The 26,300-nt window shown below is 40.1% G+C and overlaps 1 protein-coding gene across 1 annotated transcript; it reads left to right on the forward strand.

The window, feature by feature from the left end:
- The first annotated feature begins 16,167 nt into the window (after positions 1 to 16,167).
- Positions 16,168 to 23,953, forward strand: LOC147326447 (uncharacterized). The gene is made up of 6 exons (XM_086301710.1): positions 16,168 to 16,389; positions 19,602 to 19,653; positions 19,962 to 20,149; positions 21,347 to 21,520; positions 21,860 to 21,970; positions 22,986 to 23,953. Exons 1-6 carry the CDS (start codon positions 16,237 to 16,239, stop codon positions 23,097 to 23,099), a joined length of 792 nt encoding a protein of 263 aa, XP_086157836.1. The 5' UTR covers positions 16,168 to 16,236; the 3' UTR covers positions 23,100 to 23,953.
- Positions 23,954 to 26,300: the final 2,347 nt, after the last annotated feature.

Raw genomic sequence — 26,300 nt, forward strand, 5'->3', positions numbered from 1 at the left:
AGCCACACAAGCGCCCCATCATACTGAGGAACTGGTGCAAATCCACATCAGTTAATCAGGAGCATTTAAATCTTTATACACACATCTGTACTAGAAAAGTGTGTAGATCACTGGCCATAAGTAGCAATCATAGGAAAATGTTAAATTAATCACAAATTAATCAAATCCTAAATAAAGTCACCTGTACAGAAGGTACACCTTACTAGTAGCAGGTTGGAAGCCCTTTTTGCCTTCAAAATGTCTTTAATTCTTCACAGTATATATTTGACCAGGTACTGGAACCAACCCTCTTAGATGATGGTCCATATTGGTATGATAGTATCACACAGCTACTGAAGACTTGTCAGCTGCATGTCCAGGATGCCTGTCTAGTTCCATGCAGAGTGCCATCAAACCCCAAAGGTTTGATGGCACTCTGCTGGACTGAGATCTCTTGACAGTGGAGACCATTTGAGTATAGTGAACTCACTGTCAAGTTCAAGAACTTGTAACATGGCACATAATCCTGCTGGAAGCAGCCACGAGAATATTGGTACACTGTGGTCATGAAGGGATGGGCATGAGCAACAATTTCCAGGTAAGCTGAAAGATTCATACAATGATTATTTGGTTCGAGGGGACCCAAAGCATAAGTAAATATGCATGCCTTGTTAATCGAGCAGATATTTGAAGTTTACACAGCACCGTTCTCGCATGAAAATATCTTAAAAGTTTATTTCGTGACCCAGAAAGAGTAATATTTCAAACTCTGCCACTCTGTGTTCCTCCACCACTGCCTCGTTTGAGTTTTGGACGAAATGGATTCTGGGATATTGCATTTCATCATTTCGAGCTAATTGGAGACCAAAACAGCCAATCAGATTTTTTTGCATCCAAGTCTGTGATTGGCTGGTTTTGTGGCACAACTATAAAGGTTTACAGAAAGAGTGTGCACGGGCAGAAATGTGTGTATGGATAATGGAAAACACTGAAATACATTTTTTGCACGCAGCAATGAATTTTGTTTACTCAAATTTAGCTTTTCTTCGCTCAAAATAAATTTCTCCTCAAAATGCAACACTTGCACCTGCAAATTTTTTTTACGTGCACTCAAATTTTTTTTACGTGCGCTCAGAATAGTGGCACAAAAATAACGCCATACACACTCACCTTAGTTTTGTTTTGCAGCTAAACATGTATTTCAGTAACATAATTCATTAACTACAGTGATATTACAAAACACACACATAAGAGCACTGTTTGGTTTCTAAGATGTATTCTGTTATATTAATTAGGTTTCTCTTTTTTTCAAGTTTCCTGGTTTGGGGAGTTGGCTGTTTCCTGTCTGGGCAAAAGGTGTGGCCAAGGCCTGAAGACTCAGAACCAACCATGTGCTTGTCAGTTAGGGGGGTATTTTAGGTTTAGCTAGGTTATTTTGTGCGTAGATAGTATTGATGTTTAGTTCGGTTTCCCCTTGTGTGTGTAAATCACGGCCATCGGCAAAATAAAAAAATTGCTCGTACTCATGCTGCCCCGACATTATGCCAGCGCATACTGGGGATGGCATAGGCACTGTCTATCGCCCATTTGCTGGGAGTAAGGGCGCCCTCCGTTTGCAAGGTGCGCCCGCTGCTTGCGGCACAGTGAGGAGAGGGCGGGGCGGAGGGGTATTCTCGGCTGGCAGGAGCAGCATCTAATAACCAACTCGCAAAATAAAGCAAAATAAAAACAAACCAACAAACACGAAAACACCAGACATTATGATACAGACTTATAATTTGCACCGATGTTTTGTTTTTTCGAAATTCTATATGCTAGTGATGTGTCGGTCACGAACGAAATGGCTCTTAGAGCCGGGTCTTTGACGTGAACGACACGAGCCGACTCCTTATCGTGAGCTGTGTTTTTTTTTTTTTACCTTCTCTCACCCTCTCTCGCACTTTTTTCCCGCTTCACTCAGCATGCAAGCCTTGTGCTTTGCGCTGGGAAGAGGGGGGAGGGGCGGTAGTTACACTCTCAGTAGCACAGGAACAGAGCGGGAGGGAAAGAGAGAGAGAGAGCCGGGGAGAACAACGTCACTTTAGAAAGGTATAGTAATCATCCACAACTATTGTGGATGATAAAGGATTCAGAAAGTTTATTCATGCAGGCCTATATGACAGAGAATATGCATCTTCTTTTTGTTTTCATATTTTAATTTATATTTAATTGTGTTGTGGTTTGCAGTGTTTTGTGTTGTTTCATTTTAAATTTGTTTAAAAGGAAAAAGCTGAAAATTTAAATAGTTAAAAGTTGAACTGTGACTAAAACCACTGTTTTTTGTATTATATGATTTATTTATTACATTTCATGTGGAGTGAATACATAAAAGCACGTACAAACTTCAAAACACATAAAAACTCCAAAACACGTACAAAAGACAACAGAAGAGCTTTTGTTACCTAGAGGCTATACAAGCAATTTTTAATTATTTGAATATATATGAGTGCTTGTGTATAAATACACAAACAATACACACATGCTTTCAATTGTGTAATTTAAGTGATCTAGGTAGCTCTGTTTTGGAAGTTCAGTTAACGCTAGAAATGCGTTTTGGAGTTTGTACGTGTTTTGTCTCTGGGGGCCACCACATATATTTATATATAAACATATATAAATAAAACCACTTTTTTTAACATTAGTAATTCCTTTTGTGCATATTTTATATTATTGTTAATAATAAATCAATTAAAGCAACAAAACAACCTGAAGATCCGGTTCGGAGTCGAAAGAGCCGGCTCTTTTTAGTGAGCCAAGCCGAAAGATCCGAAAGAGCCGGTTCTCTAAGAAGAGTAAGAAAATAAATACCGTATTTCCCAGACTACAAAGCGCACCTGAATATTAGCCGCACAAGCTAAAATCAGGGGAAAATCCTGTTTTGTACATACATTAGCCGCACCTGACTAAAAGCCGCAGGTGTTTCAATGTTGACTTATCATATGTAAGAGAATATGCACAAAGGGAATTGTCAGGAAAGAGATGGCTGTTTGGAGACACACCCCTTTTATTAATATTTTGAAAAACAAGTTATGGGTACATATTTGCACATGTAGTACATAACAGTAACCTACAGCACACCAGAAAAATAGATTCGGACTACCTTTTAGGCTCAGGTGAAGTGACACGGAGAAGAAAAGTCAGTCATTCACCATCTTTCTCTTCTTCCTGCGCTCTAAAACCACCAAAGTCCTCTTCTCCAATGTCGGAAACGAACAGGCTCAGGATGGCTTCGTCATCCACTCTCCGCTTCTCTCCTTCGTTGTCACTTTCAAAACCAAAGAAATCCTCGTCGTCAGTGTCAGAGTCGAACACCCTCAGAAGGGCCGTGGCGGTGTCCTCCTCTCCATCATGCAGCAGTCCAGCCCTTCAAAATCCGTTGGTGATCGTGGATGTTTTCGCACTTTTCCACGCTGTCAGAATCCACCGGTGGAGTTGGGCATAACTTGCTTTTCGCAAGTTTATCGCCGCTCGTCATCCACGCCTCCCGCTGAATGTGTAGCGCTACTTTGAAGTTTGTTTTTCGCGCTACTTCGTACGGCACTACGTTGCCTGGCGGACGGACATGTGACTAACATACCACTCTTGAACCTTGATCCTTCCGCCAGGCAACGTAGTGCCGTACAACAGCGGAACAAACAAAACAAATCGTCTTATGATATCACAAAAATCATGGAAAATCCATAGAAAAGCCGCACCTGACTAAAAGCCGCAGGGTTCAAAGCTTGTGCAAAAAGTAGCGGCTTATAGCCCGACAATTACGGTATACGCTTTAGGACGAGGGGTAAACGGATCAATAACAATTTAAAAATTATAATTTACAGTTTGTTGATTTAAAGTCTCACACACAAGCCGTTGAAAGGGGGGGAGAGCTGCTTCCAAATAGAGCACATTTCATTCATAATGTTGTAAATCCAAGCCCATTATGGATTCATGATTTGAATCCTGGGTTGTGTGAAATCCCAGAAATACACCTTAGACAAAGTGAATCTGTGAACTAAGGTGTAGGTCTATTAGGTTATGTTGTGGTGATCCTTGGGTTGGGGGATGGGTGTTCATACTGGAGTGCAAAATTAAAACCAAGATGGACTAGAAAAGTTCAAAGCCATCAGCTCCTCAGTTTAGAAAAACGAGAAAAGAGAAGGAGGAGAAACGAGCAAAAGAAACAGGTAAGCAGATTTGTTATTGGATAATGGCAGAGGAAGTTTTCGCCCAGGGCGCCAAACAGGCTAAGACCGCCACTGCACACAGGTGTATCCCTGCAGTCCTCACAAAAGCTGAAAGCAGCACATTTCTCTCCTTAAATTCCTTTGCACTAGTCTTTAACTTGGAAGCCCTATCTAATTAAAATCACAACTTCAGGAAGATGAAAGGTTGAACAACATAAGTCCCTTGCCAGGATTGTGTAAATAATCCAAAACAAAGACATCATCTTTGCGTTTTTTGGTACCTTTTGCCTAAACACTGGAATTTAGTTTAAACCTGCAGGAAGAGACTGAGCTGAAGACAACGCAGAAGGCAGGATGTATCTACAATCCCTGGGTACAGTCTCTAAGTACTTCCTTCTGCCACCATCTGGGAGTAGATTTTACATCTAAAATCAGACTGTTCTCAGGCACACGCAGAATGAACTTTACTCTTCAGCTAAAAAAGAGATGAAAACGAAATTGCAAATTAAAATGACACAACCTTCTTATCTGACAACAAAAGGTAAATGTAAATATATATTTTTGTGATGAGAATATGATTTCTGGCCGTTCAGCTCATTGTTTTATAAAGGTTTTACTTTACAGTGTGTTGCATTATAGTTTCTACCATGACGTCTTCTTACTTTTCCACTTGTTTTTAATCATATCAGTGCATCATCAGTCATTTGTAATTCCCAGAGAGGCAACCCAGGTGCTAGTTAAAGCTGAGCTTAAATAGTAGATTTACAAGAATAGCTACATGACATCACCATAAAGAGCATATAACAGATTGCCACTGTGGCATGACCTTTTATTTTGTTTACTCCTTTTACATAGGTTTTTTGGGGTTTTTTGTTTTTTTGTCACAGCTTTAAATCCCATCTTCATCGTAAGATGGGGTTTGTGTGCCTTGATGAGATTTACATAACAACTTTTCTCCCAAGGACCATGAGATAATGTTGACAGTTTTGGGAGAGCTATCTGCTAATTGGTCCATCTGTATCATATTTCAGTGAGAAAAATTAAATGATTTCTGTGTACAAATACCGTAACAGTAATAAAAACTTTTCAGAGGTAGACCTGCTGGTGTGTTTCAGATTAATATAATGTTAAAATGATTAGTATAATATAATGTCTGACTGTTGGTATGATGTGCTTTTTATGAAATGCTGTTTCAGGTTTATGCCAGATATAACATGGCATAAACCTTCCAAAAAGCAAACATTTTCTCTCCTCGGTCCACAGAATATTTTCCCCCAAACTCTTTTGGATCATCAAGATATTTTTGGGCAAATGTGAGACGAGCATTTGTGTTCTTTTGGTCAGGAGTCCCCGTGGATGTCATTTTTACCCTGTGTCTTTCTAACTGTTGAATCATGAACACTGACCTTAAATGAGACAAGTGAGGCTGGGAGTTCTTCAGATGTTGTTCTGGGTTCTTTTGTAATCTCCTGGATGAATCACTGATGTGCTTCTGGAGTAATTTTAGAAGACACTGTCATTTTCTCCATTAGTGTATACTGGCTCTCACTGTGGTTCACAGAAGTCCCAAAGTCTTAGAAATTGCCTTGTAACCCTCTCTAGACTGATAGATTTAAATGCCTTTGTTTCTCAGCTGTTTCTTTAGATTGTAGAATGTAGAATTTGTTTTTTGATATCTTTAGCTTACTTCACCTAGGCCTGGGTGTAGCTCGTGAAATTGACCTTCACTTTCCAAAAAATGAATCACAGTTAATTCATGATTTAACCAGGAGGCGGAATTACTTAATTTCATGTAAGACCAGGTAGGCTTGGATAGCTTTATTCCCAATAATGAATAAAATCACGATTTAAAAAATGCATTTTGTATTTATTTGTTGTACAATTGACTAATATAAAAAAATTCTAATGATATTAAAGATTTAAGTTTAACAAATATGCAAAAAACTGAGAAATGAGATAATAGGCAAATAGTTTAACATTGATATCTAGTAACAAAAGTAATATTAAAGTTGTGTGAAAGAGCCAATCTATGGAAAGCAACTTCAGTGCTTTGCCTTAACCCATATGTTTAATTTCAGTCAGAGAGCACACTGGTGCTGTCAGTGTGAGATAAAACATGATACTCCATCTTAGATGGGAGACTTTATTGAGCCATACATTTTTAAATCAAATGGATAATTCCAAATTATAAATTCATCAGTCCATTTGTTAATATTCTCATTTGGGAACATGATATATAACATGATTTCCTAAAATGCCGGGATTTCTTTTGTTTCAGAATCATAACATGTTGTTCGGTAACCTGCACTATTTTCTGCCTTGTTCTAGCCAAGTGCATTTCCCTCAGGATACTAAACACTGCTGAATCTTGTGTCATGTTTAGTCCTTTGAATGCAAGGGAGAATGCCATTTTTTCCAGCTACTGAACAAACTCAATAAGTGAACAGCTGAGCAGACTGAATAACAAAAGGATACTGCAGTGCATGTAAACACACTCTTTCATACGTCTAGCCGACTGTGATAAACCATTGTAATGAAGACCAAGGCAGCCAACTATGTTTTACAGAAGAGTAAGAAATAGGAAAATATAGGAGGATAAAAGTCATGATTTATTCATTGATGAAAGAAACCCTGTTATTTTATTTATGATGTCTTTAAATATAGCTCATGTGAATTAAATAAGTGATTGAGAATGGATGTTCCAACCTAGACTCTTGTGTTACACCCAGGCACTAGCATGATTGGAGTCATCTATTGTGTGCACATAAACACATCAATCACACATGCACACATTCAAAAACAGACATAAGTTACTGATGGGAGATACACTCCTGAGCCATGCGTCAGCTCTTTACTGGCTGACTCACCAACTGGGGGGAAAACTGCTACAAAATGTTATAATGATGTTACAATAAAGTTATAATTATGATAAGTGGTTACTGCTCTTTATGATTAAATAGGCAATTTCTCATTGGGGGAAAAATGTGCAGGTTTTGGTCTGTAGGATTCAAATTATTATCAAAAGCAGGCTGGTGAAATGACATGCAGCTACATGTTACTGGGAGAATTGTCCTTTCACATTCATTTCTCAGTTCATTAAACCCAGTTTTGTGCTGAGCTGACATGTTAGTCTTTATATAGATGAGTGTTTTCAAATAAATTATTCACAAAAGCCAGAGGTCTTATTGTTTTCTTTTGTTTATTTTCAATTTTATTTATCATTATTGTGGTTTTTTACATTGTTAACATGATATTGTAGCTGTAAAACAGCCGGGTGCACCCTGAACAGATTTCTTGTCTATGCAGGGTTAACAAATCAGTATGTGCCAACTACAGTGTAGTGCCTCATGTTAAAGGATTTTATTGATTTACACCAATTAGTTATACTGATGATCCAATTTACTTAATAGGATGCAGCAACTTAATTCTGAGGCTCAAACAGAGATTTATTTGGTAAAAATAGCTCATGAATGTCTCTCCTGAAAGTAATGTTCCCAACACCTGACACACATCTGTATGATAAATGTGGAGCTTCTCCTATAACTGTAAATAAGTAAGATTTTGGCTTAAAAGATTTAAATCCAACTAACCATGCTAGAGGTCACTGATAAAGATGTTATAGGTTTTTTAAATCAAAAGCAAAACTCAATCAATCAAAACTATAAATAATCTGTGAATAGAAAATACATGTGTTATTATTCCTTTTGACTGTTTCAGAGGTTCGTTTATTTTATATTTTTTAGCTTTGTTTATTTTCAACTTTAGCTTTAGTTTTTTTGTTTCTACCAAATCCTTATTTGTAATATATGCAGCTCTTTAGCCCACTGTGTCTGTTGTTAACGTGGAAATTAATGCTGTTCAGCCCCTTTTTACATGCTGACATTTCATTCGATACAGTCATGTGAAAGTAGACTTTATGATTTGGTAGTTAGTAGAACCACATTTAGCAGCAAGAACTTGAAGTAATTGCTCTCTGTATAATGTTATCAATCTCTCACGTCATTGTACAGACATTTGAGTTCACCCTTTTCTACAGTGTTGCTTTCCTGAGGCATTACCTAATTTTGGACAAGCTTTAGCTGTTGGACAGATGATCTCACATTCACCTCTAGAATACTTTGGTGCTGTTTCTGATTTTTTGCATCACATGCTGCACTCCATTTTGGTCTTGAATGTCCAAAGACATTGTTCCAGACGTCCCGTTGTTTGTCCTGTTGTCAGATGCAACTTTGCAAACCTATGCTTCTATACTTCTTAGATATAAGAGCCTTTAGTAAACAGCCTGAGCACTGCATGTCACGGAGCTTTCAAAAGAGTTATAAATGCCACCTGTATCGGATGATTCAAAATACCTGACCTGCGTTTTTGTCAGAAATTTCACGGTGAATTAAACTGTAGATTGAGTTGAAAAGTTTGACTACATTAAGGTTTTTCTTTTCATGCTCAGATTCTTGAACATATTAAAGTCTAAAACTTTAAAGAGAGCCTTGCACTGAGCTATTGGCCCTAAAGCCACACGGCCAGGTTATCACATTCACATCCAGTGCCTTTGTGTCACTTTGCCATCTTTTTTTTTAATGAAATTAAAACACTCTGATGCATTTCTGATGAGGGTTTTGAGGGTGGTCCTAAATTTTTTATTTTTCAATATTTGAAGTCCACTAACTATAATTAGAGTACTGTCTGGTCATTCATATAGTCAGCATAGCTCAGAGGCAGCTGTTTTAAGTAATACAACTCTGGTGGACATGGACTGTGTCATTCATTACCAGAGGTTTTTTCTTAGAGTCTGTAAATGTGTAAAGTTGCAGTAGAACCAGAAAAATGGAAACACCATGTTCTGCATGTCCCTCTGCTTTGTCCCTGATTACCAGGCAGACCAACTGCAATATAAGCCATTAACTTGCTGTTGTCTTGTCTTTAGCACTATTGTGTGTGCTTAGGCAAGCCACTTAACACTCTCCAGTTCCACGAGCAAATCTCTGCACCACACATTGTACCACTACCTCATCACTTGCACTGTGCGCTTGGTGCCAAAGTAATGTGTCTGTAAATGGAGGCATAGCAGCCAAATTCCAAATTAACTGACCCTGGAGCAGACCCAGAGTATCTGCCGCTCCCAAGCACCAGAAGCTTTAAGAAAATCTGGACTTAGGAAGCTGCCAGAGAAACCATCTGTGTGCTGTGACTGCATAAGCTCCATCAGCTGTGCTGTCACCCTTATCGCTGCGCCTCCATCTTAGCTTCAATATTTGAAAACGAAATGAATGCAAAGAGTAAGTCCCCTTTATAAATTTAGTATTCATGAAGGCCAGACTATCTAATCATATATTTTGACTGCATCAGTAGAATCAAATTCCCTTAAATGTGATTAATATTAGCTTCTTAGATGGTACTCCTTTCACCTTGTGTAGATTCCAGTAAATTTGAGAAAGTAGAAGGAAACACATTAACAGCTACTGGCTTTAATAAGCATTCAAGTGTGAATGCATGTTCATCAGAGCAAATTAATGCATATGCTAGGCAGTGTCTTTTTTTGCTTTGTCACTATTTCTTTTATAAAGGCACTAGTTATTGTACTGTAGGTAATTCAATTCAATTTTATTCATATAGCGCCAAATCACAACAACGGTCGCCTCAAGGTGCTTTATATTGTAAGGTAGACCCTACAATAATACATACAGAGAAAAAAACCAACAATCATATGACCCCCTATGAGCAAGCACTTTGGCGACAGTGGGAAGGAAAAACTCCCTTTTAACAGGAAGAAAGAACCAGGCACAGGGAGGGGCGGAGCCATCTGCTCCGACCGGTTGGAGTGAGAGAAGGAAAACAGGAGGCATGCGATGGAAGAGAGAGAGATCAATGACAAGTATGATTGAATGCAGAGAAGTCTATTAACACATAGTGAGTGAGAACGGTGAGTGAAAAGGAAAAACTCAATGCATGATGGGAGTCCCCCAGCAGCCTACACCTATTGCAGCATAACTAAGGGAGGATTCAGGGTCACCTGATCCATCTCTAACAATATACTTTAGCAAAAAAGAAAGTTTTCGCCTAATCTTAAAAGTAGAGATAGTGTCTGTCTCCCAAATCCAAACTGGAAGCTGGTTCCATACAGGGAGTCCAGAATTATTAGGCAAGTTGTATTTTTGAGGAATAATTTTATTATTGAATAACAACCATGTTCTCAATGAACCCAAAAAACTCATTAATATCAAAGCTGAATGTTTGTGGAAGTAGTTTTTAGTTTGTTTTTAGTTTTAGCTATTTTAGGGGGATATCTGTGTGTGCAGGTGACTATTACTGTGCATAATTATTAGGCAGCTTAACAAAAAACAAATATATACCCATTTCAATTATTTATTTTTACCAGTGAAACCAATATAACATCTCCACATTCACAAATATACATTTCTGACATTCAAAAACAAAACAAAAACAAATCAGCGACCAATATAGCCACCTTTCTTTGCAAGGATACTCAAAAGCCTGCCATCCATGGATTCTGTCAGTGTTTTGATCTGTTCACCATCAACATTGCGTGCAGCAGCAACCACAGCCTCCCAGACACTGTTCAGAGAGGTGTACTGTTTTCCCTCCTTGTAAATCTCACATTTGATGATGGACCACAGGTTCTCAATGGGGTTCAGATCAGGTGAACAAGGTGGCCATGTCATTAGTTTTTCTTCTTTTATACCCTTTCTTGCCAGCCACGCTGTGGAGTACTTGGACGCGTGTGATGGAGCATTGTCCTGCATGAAAATCATGTTTTTCTTGAAGGATGCAGACTTCTTCCTGTACCACTGCTTGAAGAATGTGTCTTCCAGAAACTGGCAGTAGGACTGGGAGTTGAGCTTGACTCCATCCTCAACCCGAAAAGGCCCCACAAGCTCATCTTTGATGATACCAGCCCAAACCAGTACTCCACCTCCACCTTGCTGGCGTCTGAGTCGGACTGGAGCTCTCTGCCCTTTACCAATCCAGCCACGGGCCCATCCATCTGGCCCATCAAGACTCACTCTCATTTCATCAGTCCATAAAACCTTAGAAAAACCAGTCTTGAGATATTTCTTGGCCCAGTCTTGACGTTTCAGCTTGTGTGTCTTGTTCAGTGGTGGTCGTCTTTCAGCCTTTCTTACCTTGGCCATGTCTCTGAGTATTGCACACCTTGTGCTTTTGGGCACTCCAGTGATGTTGCAGCTCTGAAATATGGCCAAACTGGTGGCAAGTGGCATCTTGGCAGCTGCACGCTCGACTTTTCTCAGTTCATGGGCAGTTATTTTGCGCCTTGGTTTTTCCACACGCTTCTTGCGACCCTGTTGACTATTTTGAATGAAACGCTTGATTGTTTGATGATCACGCTTCAGAAGCTTTGCAATGTTGAGACTGCTGCATCCCTCTGCAAGATATCTCACTATTTTTGACTTTTCTGAGCCTGTCAAGTCCTTCTTTTGACCCATTTTGCCAAAGGAAAGGAAGTTGCCTAATAATTATGCACACCTGATATAGGGTGTTGATGTCATTAGACCACACCCCTTCTCATTACAGAGATGCACATCACCTAATATGCTTAATTGGTAGTAGGCTTTCGAGCCTATACAGCTTGGAGTAAGACAACATGCATGAAGAGGATGATGTGGACAAAATACTCATTTGCCTAATAATTCTGCACTCCCTGTAGAAGAGGGGCCTGAAAACTGAAGGCTCTCCCTCCCTCCCCTCCCAGCTTCACATCAAACTAATGAAAAACTATTGGTAGTTCTGAGAGAAAACTAATTTACCTTCATTTTAGCTTCAGTGTTGTTGTAAATAATTTAGTATAAACTAGGCAGACATGTAAGTGTTTGCAAAATGTTGCACATTTTTCTTATTTTTGAATGTGCTTCAGCACTTTCAGTTCGAAATATAGTAATGGGTTATAAAGTATGAACCAGATAAGATCTTTTCTACTGACACTGAATGTAATCCAGTGTGTATTCTACTTGGAATGGCGAATGACAAAATCAGAGGGAAGTTTGGAAAGCAGCTCTACAGGCTTTTAATGTTCTGTGTAAGGAAGTGTGTCCTTTAGGATCACGGATATGGCCCCATCTAAAACTCAATGGCAGCAGACGGAATTACTCACTGGAATATGTGTCATTAGACCACCTAGCAGGCAAGTTACATAGCAGGGACAATGTGTTTGTATGGTGTACGCAAGTTTGGATATTTCTGCTATTCTCTCATGGGCCCTGGTCTACAATGTAATCAGAATCAGAAAGACTTTATTTATCCCCAAGGGGCAATTAACAAATGTAAGCATGTCATTGCTACTTTACATATGAGTATTGCTAACTTTATCTCATAACCAGAGTCTCTGGACTTTCTTTGCCTTTTCTTGGGTTTCTATCACTGCACATAAGTGAAATACAGCCCTTCTGCCTAGCAGAAGTAATTTGGCACTTGTTATGTTTGGTTATTGGGTGTTTTTTTGCCGGTGTGTGTGGTTCAAGTACAAAAATGATGTCCAAAAGTTTTCATTTAGGTGTAGCAGTCTTATCAATATGAGAAGAAAAGAGGTGAACAAACCAAATGTAAATGAGAATATGATTCTTATAAGATTAAAAAAAAACAAAAAACAAAACTGGTAATAGTAAAACTCCTGTCATGAAACTAATATATTATAGGTGAGTTTACCAGGAAAGAATATGACCAGTTTCACCAAAATATGACAAGCCAGAAAAAGAAACCAGCAGATTTCTGCGACAAAGTTCTTTGAACTGATTACACAGAACCTGTGTGCCATAAATGGGTGAGTCTACTCCCCTTACACAGAGCAAAACTGAAGGCAAAGGATCGCAGGGAAGATACAAAGATTTTAGATATGTGTGGATCAAAAAGGTAGTGACTGATTGCAATACATTTTCCTAAAACATTTAACCAGCATTAATTATTTTATGCTTTTACCTGCACTTCTGTCTATTATAACAATCAAAATAAAGCAGAGACTTGGGACAAACTCTTATTTCCTCCCCACTCCTGCACCTCGATTTCCATAGTTTAATATTCTTGCTCTTTTTTTAACTTAAAAATTATTAAATAAAACCCAGAACTGTGTTTGTTTTTCCTCTATGATCCCTGAACTTATGGATTATTAGCTTTCATTGAGAAATGCACTTTGCTGCTTAAGTAAAGATGACTCTGCTGCAAACACAGCTGTTTGGGGCTTTCTGCACAGTGAATTGTGGAACTGTTCAATCCAGAGCTTCATAGCAATGAAAGTTAAAGGGGCCCCCCTATTTATTAATTTCATTGTCTGCAGTGTTGACGCCTCTATTTTATTTTTCCAACTACTACCAGACTCTGTTTGTGAGGTTATTCTTGGTCAAAGTCTCAGGTATTGTACACAGTGGCCACACTGGCATTTCAGAATCAGAATCAGAAAGGGTTTTATTGCCAAATGTTGAGCAGGTTTACAACATTAGGAAATTGCTGCGGTACTTAGTGCAAACATACTGTCATATAACGCTTAAATAGACATAAAAATAAGAATTAAAAGTGCTAAGTAGATAGTTATATACATGAGTGCAGGTGGTGATCAGTGCCAAACATGGAATGATGCAGTGAACACAGCGTAGGGTCATGTGTTAGTGGTGGGAACAGTCATACGGTTATTGTTCATGTGTCCAACAGCAGAGGGGAAGAAACTGTTCTTATGGCGAGAGGTTCTGGTGCGAATGGACCGGAGCCTCCTGCCTGAGGGGAGCAGGTCAAACAGACTGTGTCCAGGGTGAGAAGGGTCAGCTGTGATCCGAGCTGCACACCCCAGTGTCCTGGAGGTGTACAGGTCCTGCAGAGATGGGAGTCTGCAGCCAATCACCTTCTCAGCAGAGCGCACAACACGCTGCAGTCTCTGTTTGTCCCTGATAGTGGCTCCAGCGCACCACACGGTGATGGAGGAGGTGAGGATGGACTCGATGATTGCGGTGTAGAATTGCATCATTGTCCGTGTTGGCAGGTTGAATTTCTTCAGCTGCCTCAGGAAGTACATCCTCTGCTGGGCTTTCTTAATGACGGAGGTGATGGTGGGCTCCCACTTCAGGTCCTGGGAGATGGTGGTACCCAGGAAGTGGAATGAGTCCACAGAGGTGATGGGGGTGTCAGTCAGGATGATGGGGGGGAGTGGAGCTGTGTGCTTCCTGAAGTCCACAATAATCTCCACTGTCTTCTGGGCATTCAGCACCAGGTTGTTGTGGCTGCACCAGGACACCAGACGTTCAACCTCCCTCCTGTAGGCAGACTCATCCCCGTCCGAGATGAGTCCTATAACGGTGGTGTTTTATGCAAACTTGATTAGCTTGACAGACTGGTGGGTGGAGGTGCAGCAGTTGGTGTACAGGGAGAAGAGCAGAGGAGAAAGAACACAGCCCTGAGGGGAGCCGGTGAGGATGGTCCAGGAGTCCGAGACATTCTTTCCCAGCCTCACATGCTGCTTCCTGTCCGTCAGGAAGTCAGTGTTCCACCGGCAGATGGGATCAGGCACATTCACCTGGGAAAGCTTGCCTTGGAGATGGTCTGGAAGGATGGTGTTGAAGGCAGAGCTGAAGTCCACAAACAGGATCCTGGCGTAGGTTCCTGGGGAGTCCAGATGCTGCAGGATGAAGTGTAGAGCCATGTTGATAGTGTTGTCTACAGACCTGTTGGCTGTGTATGCAAACTGCAGGGGGTCCAAGAGGGGGGCCGTGAGGGTCTTGAGGTAGGAGAGAACCAGGCACTCAAATGACTTCATGACCACAGATGTCAGAGCCACGGGTCTGTAGTCATTTAGTTCAGTGATCCTTGGTTTCTTGGGGACAGGGATCATGGTAGAGGACTTGAAGCAGGCAGGCATTTGTAGGAGAATATCAGCTTATTTGAGTGTTTGTGCTGTTAAGCTATATACATTCCTGCTACCATTATAGGGTAGAAAAGCAGAAGAAAATGAAATACTCTGTGGAATGAGTCACTGTTAGCACTGTCAACCATTACAACAGCCAGGAATTAATTCAGGGAAGACATCACATTTTTAGTTGCCAGAGATTTACATACAGTGAGGGAAATAATTATTTGTTGCCCCTACTGAATTTGGAAGTTTTCTCACTTACAAAGAAATAAATCATCTCATTTTAATGGAGAGAGACAAAACATCAACCCCAAATCTCAAAGCTATAAATTGATTTGCATGTCAATACGTGAAATAAGTATTTGATCCCCTACAACCCAAACAGAATTCTAGCTCCCACAGATTAGTGATTGCAGTCAGTTAATCAATTACAGATATTCCTGATCTCAATTTGTTATGTGTATAACGCACACCTGTCTACAGAATCAATTTCTTCTTTTCCACCCTCTCCTACACCATGGGCAAGACCAAAGAGCTGTCATCAGAGGACACCAGGAACAAAATCGTAGACCTGCACAAAGCTGTCTGTCGCCCTTGATCTGGAGCTCCTACAAAAGGATCTTGGCTCATGGATGAAAATGATCATGAGAAAGTTGGCGAATCACCCCAAAACTACACGGGAGAGCTTGTTAATGATCTGAACCGGAGAATGAACCGGTTTTGATTTGTGTTTGAGATCATTGTCCTGGCAGAACACCAAACTGTGTCCAACTTTCAGCTGTCTAACTGCTGATTTGAGGTGATGTTGAAGAACTGGGGTAGAGTAGAAAATAGTCAGTCATTAAAAGTTTACAAATAATTACAGTAACTTACAGGTTTAGAGAAATATCCAGTGTCCAAAAACTGTGGGCAGAGAAGAGAGTGGAGCCATGCGTGACTTTTTGCATATTTAAGTTTTTAGAGCAACTGAAGTAACAGCAGCAATTATGTGACAACAGTGGGCTGCAATAAAGAACTAAAACCAGAAGGAGGCAGTAATGAAACTTACAAGGAATGGCAATTTAATGAAACTAGACGAAGAAGAAGAAGCGCAAGCCCCAGTAGAGCAAGCCTTCCCCCTGCTGGAGGAGTCGCGTGACGCCTGCAGATTATCTAAGAGCTCGCGCACAGGGACATATACAGTCCGCCATGAGTGCTGCTATGAATTTTAAAAAATGCGGCTCTGTGCTGATTACTGGAGCCAGCCGGGGCCTCGGGCTGCAGTTAGTGGACAGTCTGGCAAGTGGACAGTTTTCACCTGGAAAGATAATAGCCACGTGCAGAAACCCTGGTAACGCACAGGTAAACACCAACACGAAACTCGGTGTGCGCATTGATGGCGTAGCAATAATGGAATAAAGCTGATGGACCACTCCAAAGACAGCTATTTGGATAATACAAGTGTGTATGTTAACTCCCGAGAATAGTCAAACAGCGATTCTTCGTATTTCAGTGAATGTCGCTTTGGTCGCATTTAAGTAATCCGTCGGCGCATGCGTATTTGACTCATCTGTGCAGACGCGTGAATATAACACGTTGAAACGGAATAATTCCCCCCCTTCGTTAAAAAAAAAAATAGAAATAGAAAAATATCTTCCAAAAAGTATGAATTGGTTAAAAAAAAAACGCTAAAAATGAACATTTCGTATAAGTTTTACAACTTATTCGTAAAGTAAAAGAAGAGGTTAGGTATTTATTGAACAAGATGTCATATTTTAGTAAAACTATAAGAAAAAAGTGATGTACACTATATTGATCTTTTCTTTAAAAACCCACAATTTAAATTAAAATATGTTCTTAATAAAGATGTGTTAAATTTAAGATTATTTCAAACATTGTCATGTGTAGGATAAAGGCTAAATAAAGATTTGTTTCCGCCAGCGCTGATCCATGTTTAAAGTGTTTGAGTAAAAGATCATCCTAGAAGTTTCCATACACCTATCATGGGCGTGAATGTCATGGTAATTTTGACCCCAAAATGGTCATGGCTGATGGCTCCCTGTCTTCCTGTTAAAAGTCTGCTTTTCCTTCCCACTGTTGCTAAGTGCACGCCCAAAAGGCATCTTTTGGTTGTTGGGGTTTTGTTTATTTTATTGTAGGGTCCTTACCACGTGAATTAAATTCTATTTTATTTTTAGCTAAATTTTTGGAGTTTGTTAATATAAAACAATCTCAGTATACATGGGTAACATAATCGGAAATTACAGTGGCCTGTATGTTATAGTGGAATCTGTGCGTGAGAGAGAGCTAGTCTGGTTGGGATCTCGCATTGTGTTACTTGTCATTATGCTTTTGTATCCTTATCCTATCAGCAGCCTTTGTGTCTTTATGCAGCATTAAAAATACAGCAAAATTTCTTTTAGGTGACATGTTCAAACAACACTCCACTGACAAGGCAAACATGTTGACATTCAAGTAAGGAAAAAAGTAGACTGGCCAGTTATTCTCCTCCTTTGAGCAAACACTGATGGTCACCAGAGGGCTGTACTATGAAGCAGGATTTATAATTTAGCAAGTCATGTTGAGTCTGAATTTTAAATGTCACAAAGGTGGTGGTTTGAAATTGATACATTTTCACTTTTCTTGACAATATGCTCTGAGTGTGATTATGGATTTTCTGAGGAAGAAATGCAATTTGCATAAACAACCTGTGTATTTGTCACATTGCTGTAAGTGCCGCTAATAATTGGAAACTGGTCTTTTGCATCAGAAAATATGCACAGCCGGTAAGGTTTTCTTGAGGCAGCTAACACAAACAGACCCTGGCTATCGTGAGCTTGGTTTGTAGTACGCCCCTCAGTTAACATAGAAATGTTAACCAGTGTGTGAATGTGTGTGTGAATGGGTGGATGACTGGTTGTGTGAAGCGCTTTGGGGTCCTTAGGGACTAGTAAAGCGCTATACAAATACAGGCCATTTACCATTTTATTTATTTAGAAATAAACAGGATCCACACATGCATCAACACTACAATGAGCGGGTGGAGGGAGGTTTGGAGTCTTCTCTCACCCCCGTTCTCTGCAGCCTGCTGGAGTGGGGGGCTAGGAGGAGGAGTTGGCCGTCTGGAGTGTGGGGCCTCCCTGCTGCTGCGGAGTCGGGGCGGTCTGCTTCTCCCCACCGCAGGGAAAAGGGTAACACCACCTGGGTCTGGGTGCAGTTCCCCCCCTCCAGGGGCAAGGGTACCTAGACCCGGTTCGTAGAGTACGCTTGGGGAGTGTGATCGTGTGTACAGTGTCTCTTCATGTCTGTCTCCACGTTGGTTGAGTGTGGAGTAAGTGCATATGAGAGCATAAGGGTGGGAATGGATGTTTGTATCTGTGTGTGCCTGTATTTCTGTGTCTATATGTCAGGTTGGGTGTCAGACGCCACCTCTCTGGGGACATCTCAGGCCCTCCAAGGTTTGGAGGCCTATCTCCCCCTACCACCACTTCCCCTGCCGGTGGCGGACTCCCTCAGACATCGGTGCGTTGGTGGTTCTTTGTGTCCGGGGATGGGCGTCCAGGTATACTCCGGCTCACTCCTTGGCGGCCGCTTATCGGGGCCTGGAGCCTGGGGCTCGCTCGGGCCACTTCAGGGGTGGGGTGCCCCCGGCCCCTCGGCCTGGGGCTCGGTCACTCAGGCACAGCTGGCTGCCGGCGGAGCTCACGGGCGCGTCACTGCAACCCCCCTGGCTTCTGCTCCACGGCTGCTGAATGACCCCTCATCTGGGACTCTCCTCAGCTCTTTCCGGGACAGTGGCGCGGCTGCCCCTCTGTTGGTCTTCCTTGGTCTCTTGTGTTCTGGGGGCCTCTGGATGAATGGAGTTTTGATCTCCTCCATACCTGCTTCATGCCCTGGTGGACGGGGCTGTGGCCCCCCCACACCCTCTAGCAGATCATTACATGAAGGAACCTTTTAAAAAAAAAAAAAACAAGCGCGTCCATGCTCACAGGTGTACACACGGGTGATCACACACACAAACTACACCCTTTTTGGCTCCTACCTCAAAGCACACTGTGTTCTGTTGATCTTACGTGCTGCACAATAATGTTTAATATTTAGTATTTACTGTCATATTCCCATATATCATTGTGATGTTGTTTATTCTATTACTCTCGTTTTCTTCTGCTTGTTTTCTTTTTTCTTTCTCAGCAGGTGATCCAGGTGATCGATATATGCATTTTTTTTTCTGCTTATTCTGTTGGTTTTTGGTTTTTGCCCTTCTCCCCCGTCCCTCTTCTCAGCTGTTTTTCTTTCCCTCTTTCTTTCTCCCCTTCTTTCCCCCAGTCAAGTCTGTCCCGTATTCAGCAAATGAAAATAAAATAAACAATAAAAAGGTGAATCAAATGGACCATTACGGCAAGGCTGGGATGGTCAATTTGGTAAAGTAAACCCGTTGGGCATCTTTCTTCGCCTTTAGACAACAATTCTGATGGCAAAAGAGCCAAACGGGACAGGCAAAAAAAAAAAAAAAGAAAGAAACAGGATCAAGACATCCTCCCTCACCACTATCCACCTGTGCTTTTGACCTACAGGAACTTCAAGAACTGGCGGAGAAGCATCCCAACATCCACATAATCACTTTGGGTAAGACTGAGAAGAACATTGTTTTCTGTGTTTAGACAGAAAAAATTTAGGAAAAATTAAAACACAAAGTCACAGTCTTTATGACAGGCCATCGGCCACTTTTTTAGATACACCCATTGAACTGCTTGTTATTGTAAATAGCTTATCAGCCAAACACATGGCTTAATGCAATTCATTGTATTTAAGATCTGAGCCACATTTCATGATCACCTTGTCCTTTTATGGTTCTTTAGCCCCCAATTTCTTGTTGCTGCGAGTGTTGCATGATTTTTTTTTTCAGCTTTGATTCGTTTATGTCTCTTTACTAGACGTAGTGAACCAGGAGAGCATAGAGAAGTCTGTAGAAGAGGTGAGCAAGCTGGTGCAAGAAGAAGGTCTGAACTGCCTGATCAACAATGCGGGCATCAAAGTGGTGGCCGACTTTCATTCTGTTACCGCCGAGATGATGATAGAAAACTTCCACACCAACACTGTGGCTCCTCTAATGATCACTAAGGTAAATTTTATTTATATATTGTGTGCCTCTTGCCACCTTCTGTGCTTTGAATCAGCTACTTAGTAGCTCTAAAAAAGTTTTATTTGGAACATCTTGCATCATCAGACAGTGAAATAACCAAAAGAAAAGAGTGCAGCGTTCTGTTTTCCTCAGTCGCCGCAAGCAGGACCCATGAGTGTTTCATTTCCTCAGTGCTGGAAGCCAACATAAAGACACGACCTTGATGGACAGAAGTAACAAAACCCTGTTGTCTGGGGCAGACTGAATGCCATAAATATTAATTAAAAGTCAATTATTTTGTCGGCCGCTGATTTTAGGGTGGACTACAGAGTAAGCCTCCTGTGCTGGTAAAACTCAGGCACTGATCAGAAGCATGGCAGATTGTTCCTGACACACAGTTTGCTTCTGTTAAAGAGCCCTTTCTGCAACTGTGCAAGGCCAAATTGCTGCCCGGACGTCTTCTATAATCACCGTCTGCAAAGTTGTAAATGTGGTTTTAAATCAACACTACATCACACACTTTAGAGCAGACAACTGCTTCTCGGCCCTCTCTGCAGGTTTTGGGAGATAATTACACTTCAGATTGTAACAAAACTGAAAATGTCATCTTAGGTCTTTGTTTGTTTTTTGTTTCTTCCAGAGAGTTTTAATGACTGAATGATTAATCAGTAATTTGAGGAAAAACTTGTTTTAACCTATAAAAACCCTAAAAGGGTGTATCTCTCATTTGTCCTAAAAATGCTTGTTTTTAAACAGTTGCTTTGTGGAGAATCAAGCAGTTTGAAGCTGTCTGACTGTATTATTAGTTTTTTTTGGAGACCCATCGTTGATCTCTGCTTCAACTTGTTGATTTTTGCTTTTTTCTTTTTTTGTTTTGATTTTTTTTAAAGTAAAAAATAATAATTAAATAAAAGCAGAATATTTCAGTAGCATCAGTAAAGTTTGAGAGAATTGAAAAAGTGTGTGTGGAGAATTGTGGCTTTTTGCCCACTCCATGGAAATGCTGCCACCAGAGGGCAGCACTAGCGTCATCTCTAAAGACATACAGTGTGAAATGTGTCAGTCTGACAAGTTCATATTTAAAATGTTAAAAGTATAATAATCAGCATGTTTTTTTAAATAATTTTAAACCATTCATAAACTGTGACTTTATTGCTGCTTCCAGCTATAATGTGTGTGTCTTCTTTTTTCTGCCAGGCTTATCTGCCTCTTCTAAAAAAAGCTGCATCCAGAGGAGGGGCAGGAGGCTCAGCTACAATGGGAATCCAGAGGGCAGCGGTTATTAACATGACCTCACTGCTGGGCTCTGTGGAGCTCACTTGGGGTGAGAGGGCCAACAACTTCAAATGGTACCCCTACAGGACATCCAAGGTATTGTTACTGTGATTTAAAGAATAATTACAGTTTATTTAAGCTGTGAGTATTTCGCATTAATATTGCTGTTATAGGTGTGTGGACCACGTGGAGTTGCACAAAACATTCAGAACAGTAATTATTGGCTATTAGCAGCTAGCAGGAGCTCCCAGCAACTTCCAGGTTAAAGGAAAGAAGAGTTATTAGAGAATACTGCATAATAAAAAGTAACGGACTGCTAAGGGACATCACTTAACTTGGGTTAACTGTACTGTGATGTGAGTATGAAAAGAGGGGTCAAGGTGAAATTCATTTTCTTTGTGTTTCATGGTAATCTGTTTGTGCTTGTCATTTTAGAGTGCACTAAACATGGTTAGTCGCTGCATGGCTGTAGACCTAGAGCCAGATGGGATTCTCTGTATGGCTATACACCCTGGCTGGGTACGCACTGACATGGGGGGGTCAGAGGTAAGGGCCTGCTCTGAATGACTTTAAGATACGCATAATTGATGAGGAAGGAAGAGAGAATGCATTGGACTTATGAACGGGCTATACCACTGTGATATATACCGTAAATGGTGTGTGTGTGTGTGTGTGTGTGTGTGTGTGTGTGTGTGTGTGTGTGTGTGTGTGTGTGTGTGTGTGTGAAAACATGTCATGGATTGGACTATAGTAGTTAAAAGGACTCAAATATAAGCTGCTGCTTGTAACTATACCAAGTCCAGATCCAAAATAACAAAAGCCTATTGGTTTAACAAAAAAAACCCCAAAAGAGTGTAAAATACAAAATACAAAACGCACAAAAATAAAAGCAACAGTTGCCAGCATATCCCGGGGCAGATCCAGGACACGCTGGAGAGATTATATCTCTCGGCTGGCCTGGGAATGCCATGGTGTTCCCCCAGACAAGCTGGAGGAGGTGGGCTTTTCTGCTTGGGCTGCTGCCCCCGCGACCCAGCCCCGGATAAGCGGAAGAAGATGGATGGATGGATGGTTAAAACACATTATGATGCAACAAAGAACACAGGCAAACTGGGGCTAAAAATAAACATGAAGTAATGAGGAGAGCAGAAACGTAAGAGAAGCGAAACACAGCTGAGCACAGTCAAGGTAAATGAGGAGGTTAAACTACAAACAATACACAAAGAGTGTGATTAGTGAAGTAAAATAGAAACTTATAAAGTAAATCTGAGTGAACTTAACTCAGGACAATAAGATGGAGGGAGACACTGAGGAATCAAATAAACTCTAATACAAATAGAAACTCAAACTGTGAACTAAAGACTGAAAATGCTAAGTAAAAGACGTGAAACCTGAAAATGTAGATGTTATAAAAGAGACCCAAAGAGAGACCTAGCCTTATAATAAACAAGAATGAATTTGAATAACACTCAAAAACACACAAATACCCTGAGAACAGACCTGGGATCATGACAGAAGCGTGTGTTTCATTTGCTTTTCTGTTCTCTCCATCTCTTTCCAGGCTCCACTGAGTCCCGAGGATAGTATTTCTTTCATGTTGTCTGTGATTGGAGGGCTAACTGAAAAGGACCATGGCTCATTTCTGAACTTTACAGGAGAGCAGATACCTTGGTGAACTTGATGTCCATCAGTTATGAGAAGGACTGAGAATTCTTAACTCATCCTAATGGTTATTACTTTTACTCTAACTATGCAAGAATGAATGTATCTACGGCTTTGATTGTGCTGCATGCCACTTTATAGGAGCGTATCTACTAGAGCTTTTTCCAAACCATTTTGCTCTGTCCCCTTCAAAAAGTGCACTGAGCCCTGCGGTCAGGGAAGCGCATGTTGTGTTAGTAAGAGAAAATCACAGACTAGATTTTACAAATGTTAGCACAAACTCCATAAACTTTTCATCGCTCAGGGTGGGCCTGCTGTGTATTTTGGGGGGCTTATATAGGCTTTTGGATTGTCTTGCTGTGAAATAATACCAGCCGTGGTGCAAATCGGTTCTCAGTCCACCAGTGTCTTCACAATGATTACATGTACAACAGATAACCAATAAAATATCCTACATAGGGACTATGTCTGTGAAGGTTCTCAGTCATCCAGGTCATCTTTGCAAGCTTTCTTTGCAAGCTCCTTTGACTACATAGGGACTAGGTTAGCAGCAGTTCGCAAATTTGCCCTTAAACCATGGTATGATGTTTAACAGCCGTATGATAATATTTCGTATTAGGATAGAGAATTTAATTTGCTCATAGTCATCTTGGTTTCTTGGAGAATAGGTCAAGCTAGTGCACCTTTCCTGTTTGTATTGCTTCAAAAGAAGTAGGGTTTGTTAATTTATTTTCCCCGTATTTTGTTTGCTCCAGTGGGAGACTGTAAAAAGACGGAAGTCTTTTTACACATATTTGCTTTAAAAATTTGTTTCAATTTTCAGTTCTAATAAATAATTTACTAAAACAAAACTGTCTTTTGGTTTATTCCTTAAAGAGTTATTGTAAATAATATTTATTTAGAAACTGAAATGAGGTGAAAGGATGATGTTCATTTCTTCAGGGTTTTTTTTTTTTGTATAATTTTCTAAACACATAAAGCAAATGACACCACAAAAACAGACAGGCAAATGCACAAAACAGTTATTCTGTAGACTGCAATGAGTTCCTAAGACTAGGACAGAAGCGATAACATTCATCAATACCATTAAGAATGCTAAGTTTATATATGGGTGCCACTGTTTAAGTAGTGGAAATGGATGTAAATGTTAGTTTTAATATAGTCCATTGAGTTTTAGGTTGTCTCGATTTATCTACTTAGTTTCTTGAGTTTAAGATGATGCATTACTTCCCTCAGTCATTGAGAGAATCCAGTTCAAAGTGGCAAATGTAATTTTTGGCTATTTTTTATTCCTAGGAGATACCTGTTGTTCCACAATAGCAAATATGGCCACAAGTGATTGTTTATTTAGTTGAATAGTTATTTTAAAAATGTGTGACAGTGTTTTTAAGATTCAACTCCAATACATACAAAAATTAGGACACTGGCAAAAAGACCTTCAAAGAAGCTGTGACCCAGTTTCAGTCCTTTGCATGTTGAGTGTGCTTGTAGACATTTTAGTGGATTTAGCTTTGCAAAAATAAAGGTGTAACAATTGAAGTCCACAATGCCGTTAGTTATTGCACCTAGAAATTCTCATACCATTGCAACCCCAATAGGGAATTAAAAAACATTAACAGCTACAAAGAATGTGGGAAAAGGTTGTAAAAGTACATGCTCTCTTGGCACCCTACTTCTGACCCCACCGATCTTCATACATCTCCATCACCCTGGGTAAACAGACCTGAATAAAATGATTAGTTCATTACCAGGCCTCTGGAGAACTTCAAGACATGTTGAGGAGGTCATTTAGCCTTTTAAATAAGCTGTGTTGGATCAAGGACACATCTAAAATCTGCAGGACACCGGCCCTCGAGGCCTGGGCTCTGTCCCAATTCAGGGTCTGCACGCTTGAAGTACGCATTTCATAATGTGGATTGCACAACACTGGACATTATATTCTTCATTTCCAGTTAATACTTGTACAGCTGCTGTTATTGTGTATATATTTATTTATATTTCTTCATACATTCTTATATAGTTCTTGTTGGGGGAAAACTCTGTAAAAAACCCAGGAGAAATAAAGACACAATGAGACAAAGTTACTTTCTTTATCAAACGTGTACACGGGTGAGCTGCTAAGGACAACTCACACCATGCACAGTGGCTTGGTAATTTTTATAGGAAAGACAGTGAGAACAGGATAAGAAAATACAAAACAAATAAAATAAACAACTCCATATGTGGCGCTAGTCTCGTCAGCAGGGAGCTGGGAGAAGGCTGTGAGAGATAAAACAATCTAAAACAATATGTCCCAAAACAGTATGTCTTTGCTGAGAAAGTCTAAAAAGATAATTCTAAACTAATCTAACCATAGACAAAAGGGCATGCTTGCACATTTAAAAGAAGGTAAAGAAACGTAGAAACATTTTTCCTGTAACATTCCCTCCTGTTTTAACTTATTTTAAATGTATACAACAATTGTCTGTGAAGGTTATTTATTAAGTATCTTAAGCAATTTTTTAATTTTCAAAATGTCAGCATAGCAGAAATGGCAGTCATTTGGTCTAAAGAATAAAACAAAAGAAAATAATAAAAAGAAAAACACAGTAAATGAAAATCATAGTAAATGAAATAACAAGTGGAATAAACAAGAAAAAATAATAAAACTACAAAAAATAAAGGATAAAAACCTTATATTTTAAAACGAAAACTTACAAAAAATAAAAGGATGAAAAGTAAAATGAAAACTTTATATTTAAAAATGATGAAAACCTAATATGTAAAATGAAAACTTCAAAAAATACAAGGATGAAAACGTTATAAAAATGAAAAACTTTATGTTTAAAAGTCAAGACTTAAAAAAATAAAAGCATGAAAACTTGCATAACCTACTAATGTTTTAATCAGTGCATGATCACTTGACAAGTCATTTTTAATCACCACGTCATTTATTAGCAGCTAGTACAAGTTCTCTTCTAACAGAATTGCAACGGGATGTTGTTCTTCTTGAGGCACGGCAACATAAGCAGTCATTGTAGTTGTTATCATCTTTGAAATCATTACTCTTAGACATGGCAACACACACAACACTAATATGAGCAGTGCTATCATGATGAGACCTAGAAGGAAAAATGGCTTTGCTACAGCAGCCAGCCATGAACCGCTGAACAGCCAGTCAAGCCAGCCTTGTGCTGTAGCTGCTCCAGGTGTGTGGTCAGTGACATATTTTTGC

This window comes from Aulonocara sp. 'chitande type north' Nkhata Bay, linkage group LG7, assembly GCF_057382095.1.
Source record: "Aulonocara sp. 'chitande type north' Nkhata Bay isolate Kocher_YH1m ecotype deep benthic linkage group LG7, A_spYH_male_GT1.1, whole genome shotgun sequence".
NCBI lineage: Eukaryota > Metazoa > Chordata > Actinopteri > Cichliformes > Cichlidae > Aulonocara > Aulonocara sp. 'chitande type north' Nkhata Bay.

Bases quoted from the DNA above. Each gene is read 5' to 3' on its own strand.
- LOC147326447 (XM_086301710.1), top strand. From the start codon at position 16,237: ATGAGTGCTGCTATGAATTTTAAAAAATGCGGCTCTGTGCTGATTACT. The intron at 16,390-19,601 runs GTAAACACCAAC...TTTGACCTACAG, and splicing joins GAAACCCTGGTAACGCACAG to GAACTTCAAGAACTGGCGGA. The intron at 21,521-21,859 runs GTATTGTTACTG...TTGTCATTTTAG, and splicing joins ACCCCTACAGGACATCCAAG to AGTGCACTAAACATGGTTAG.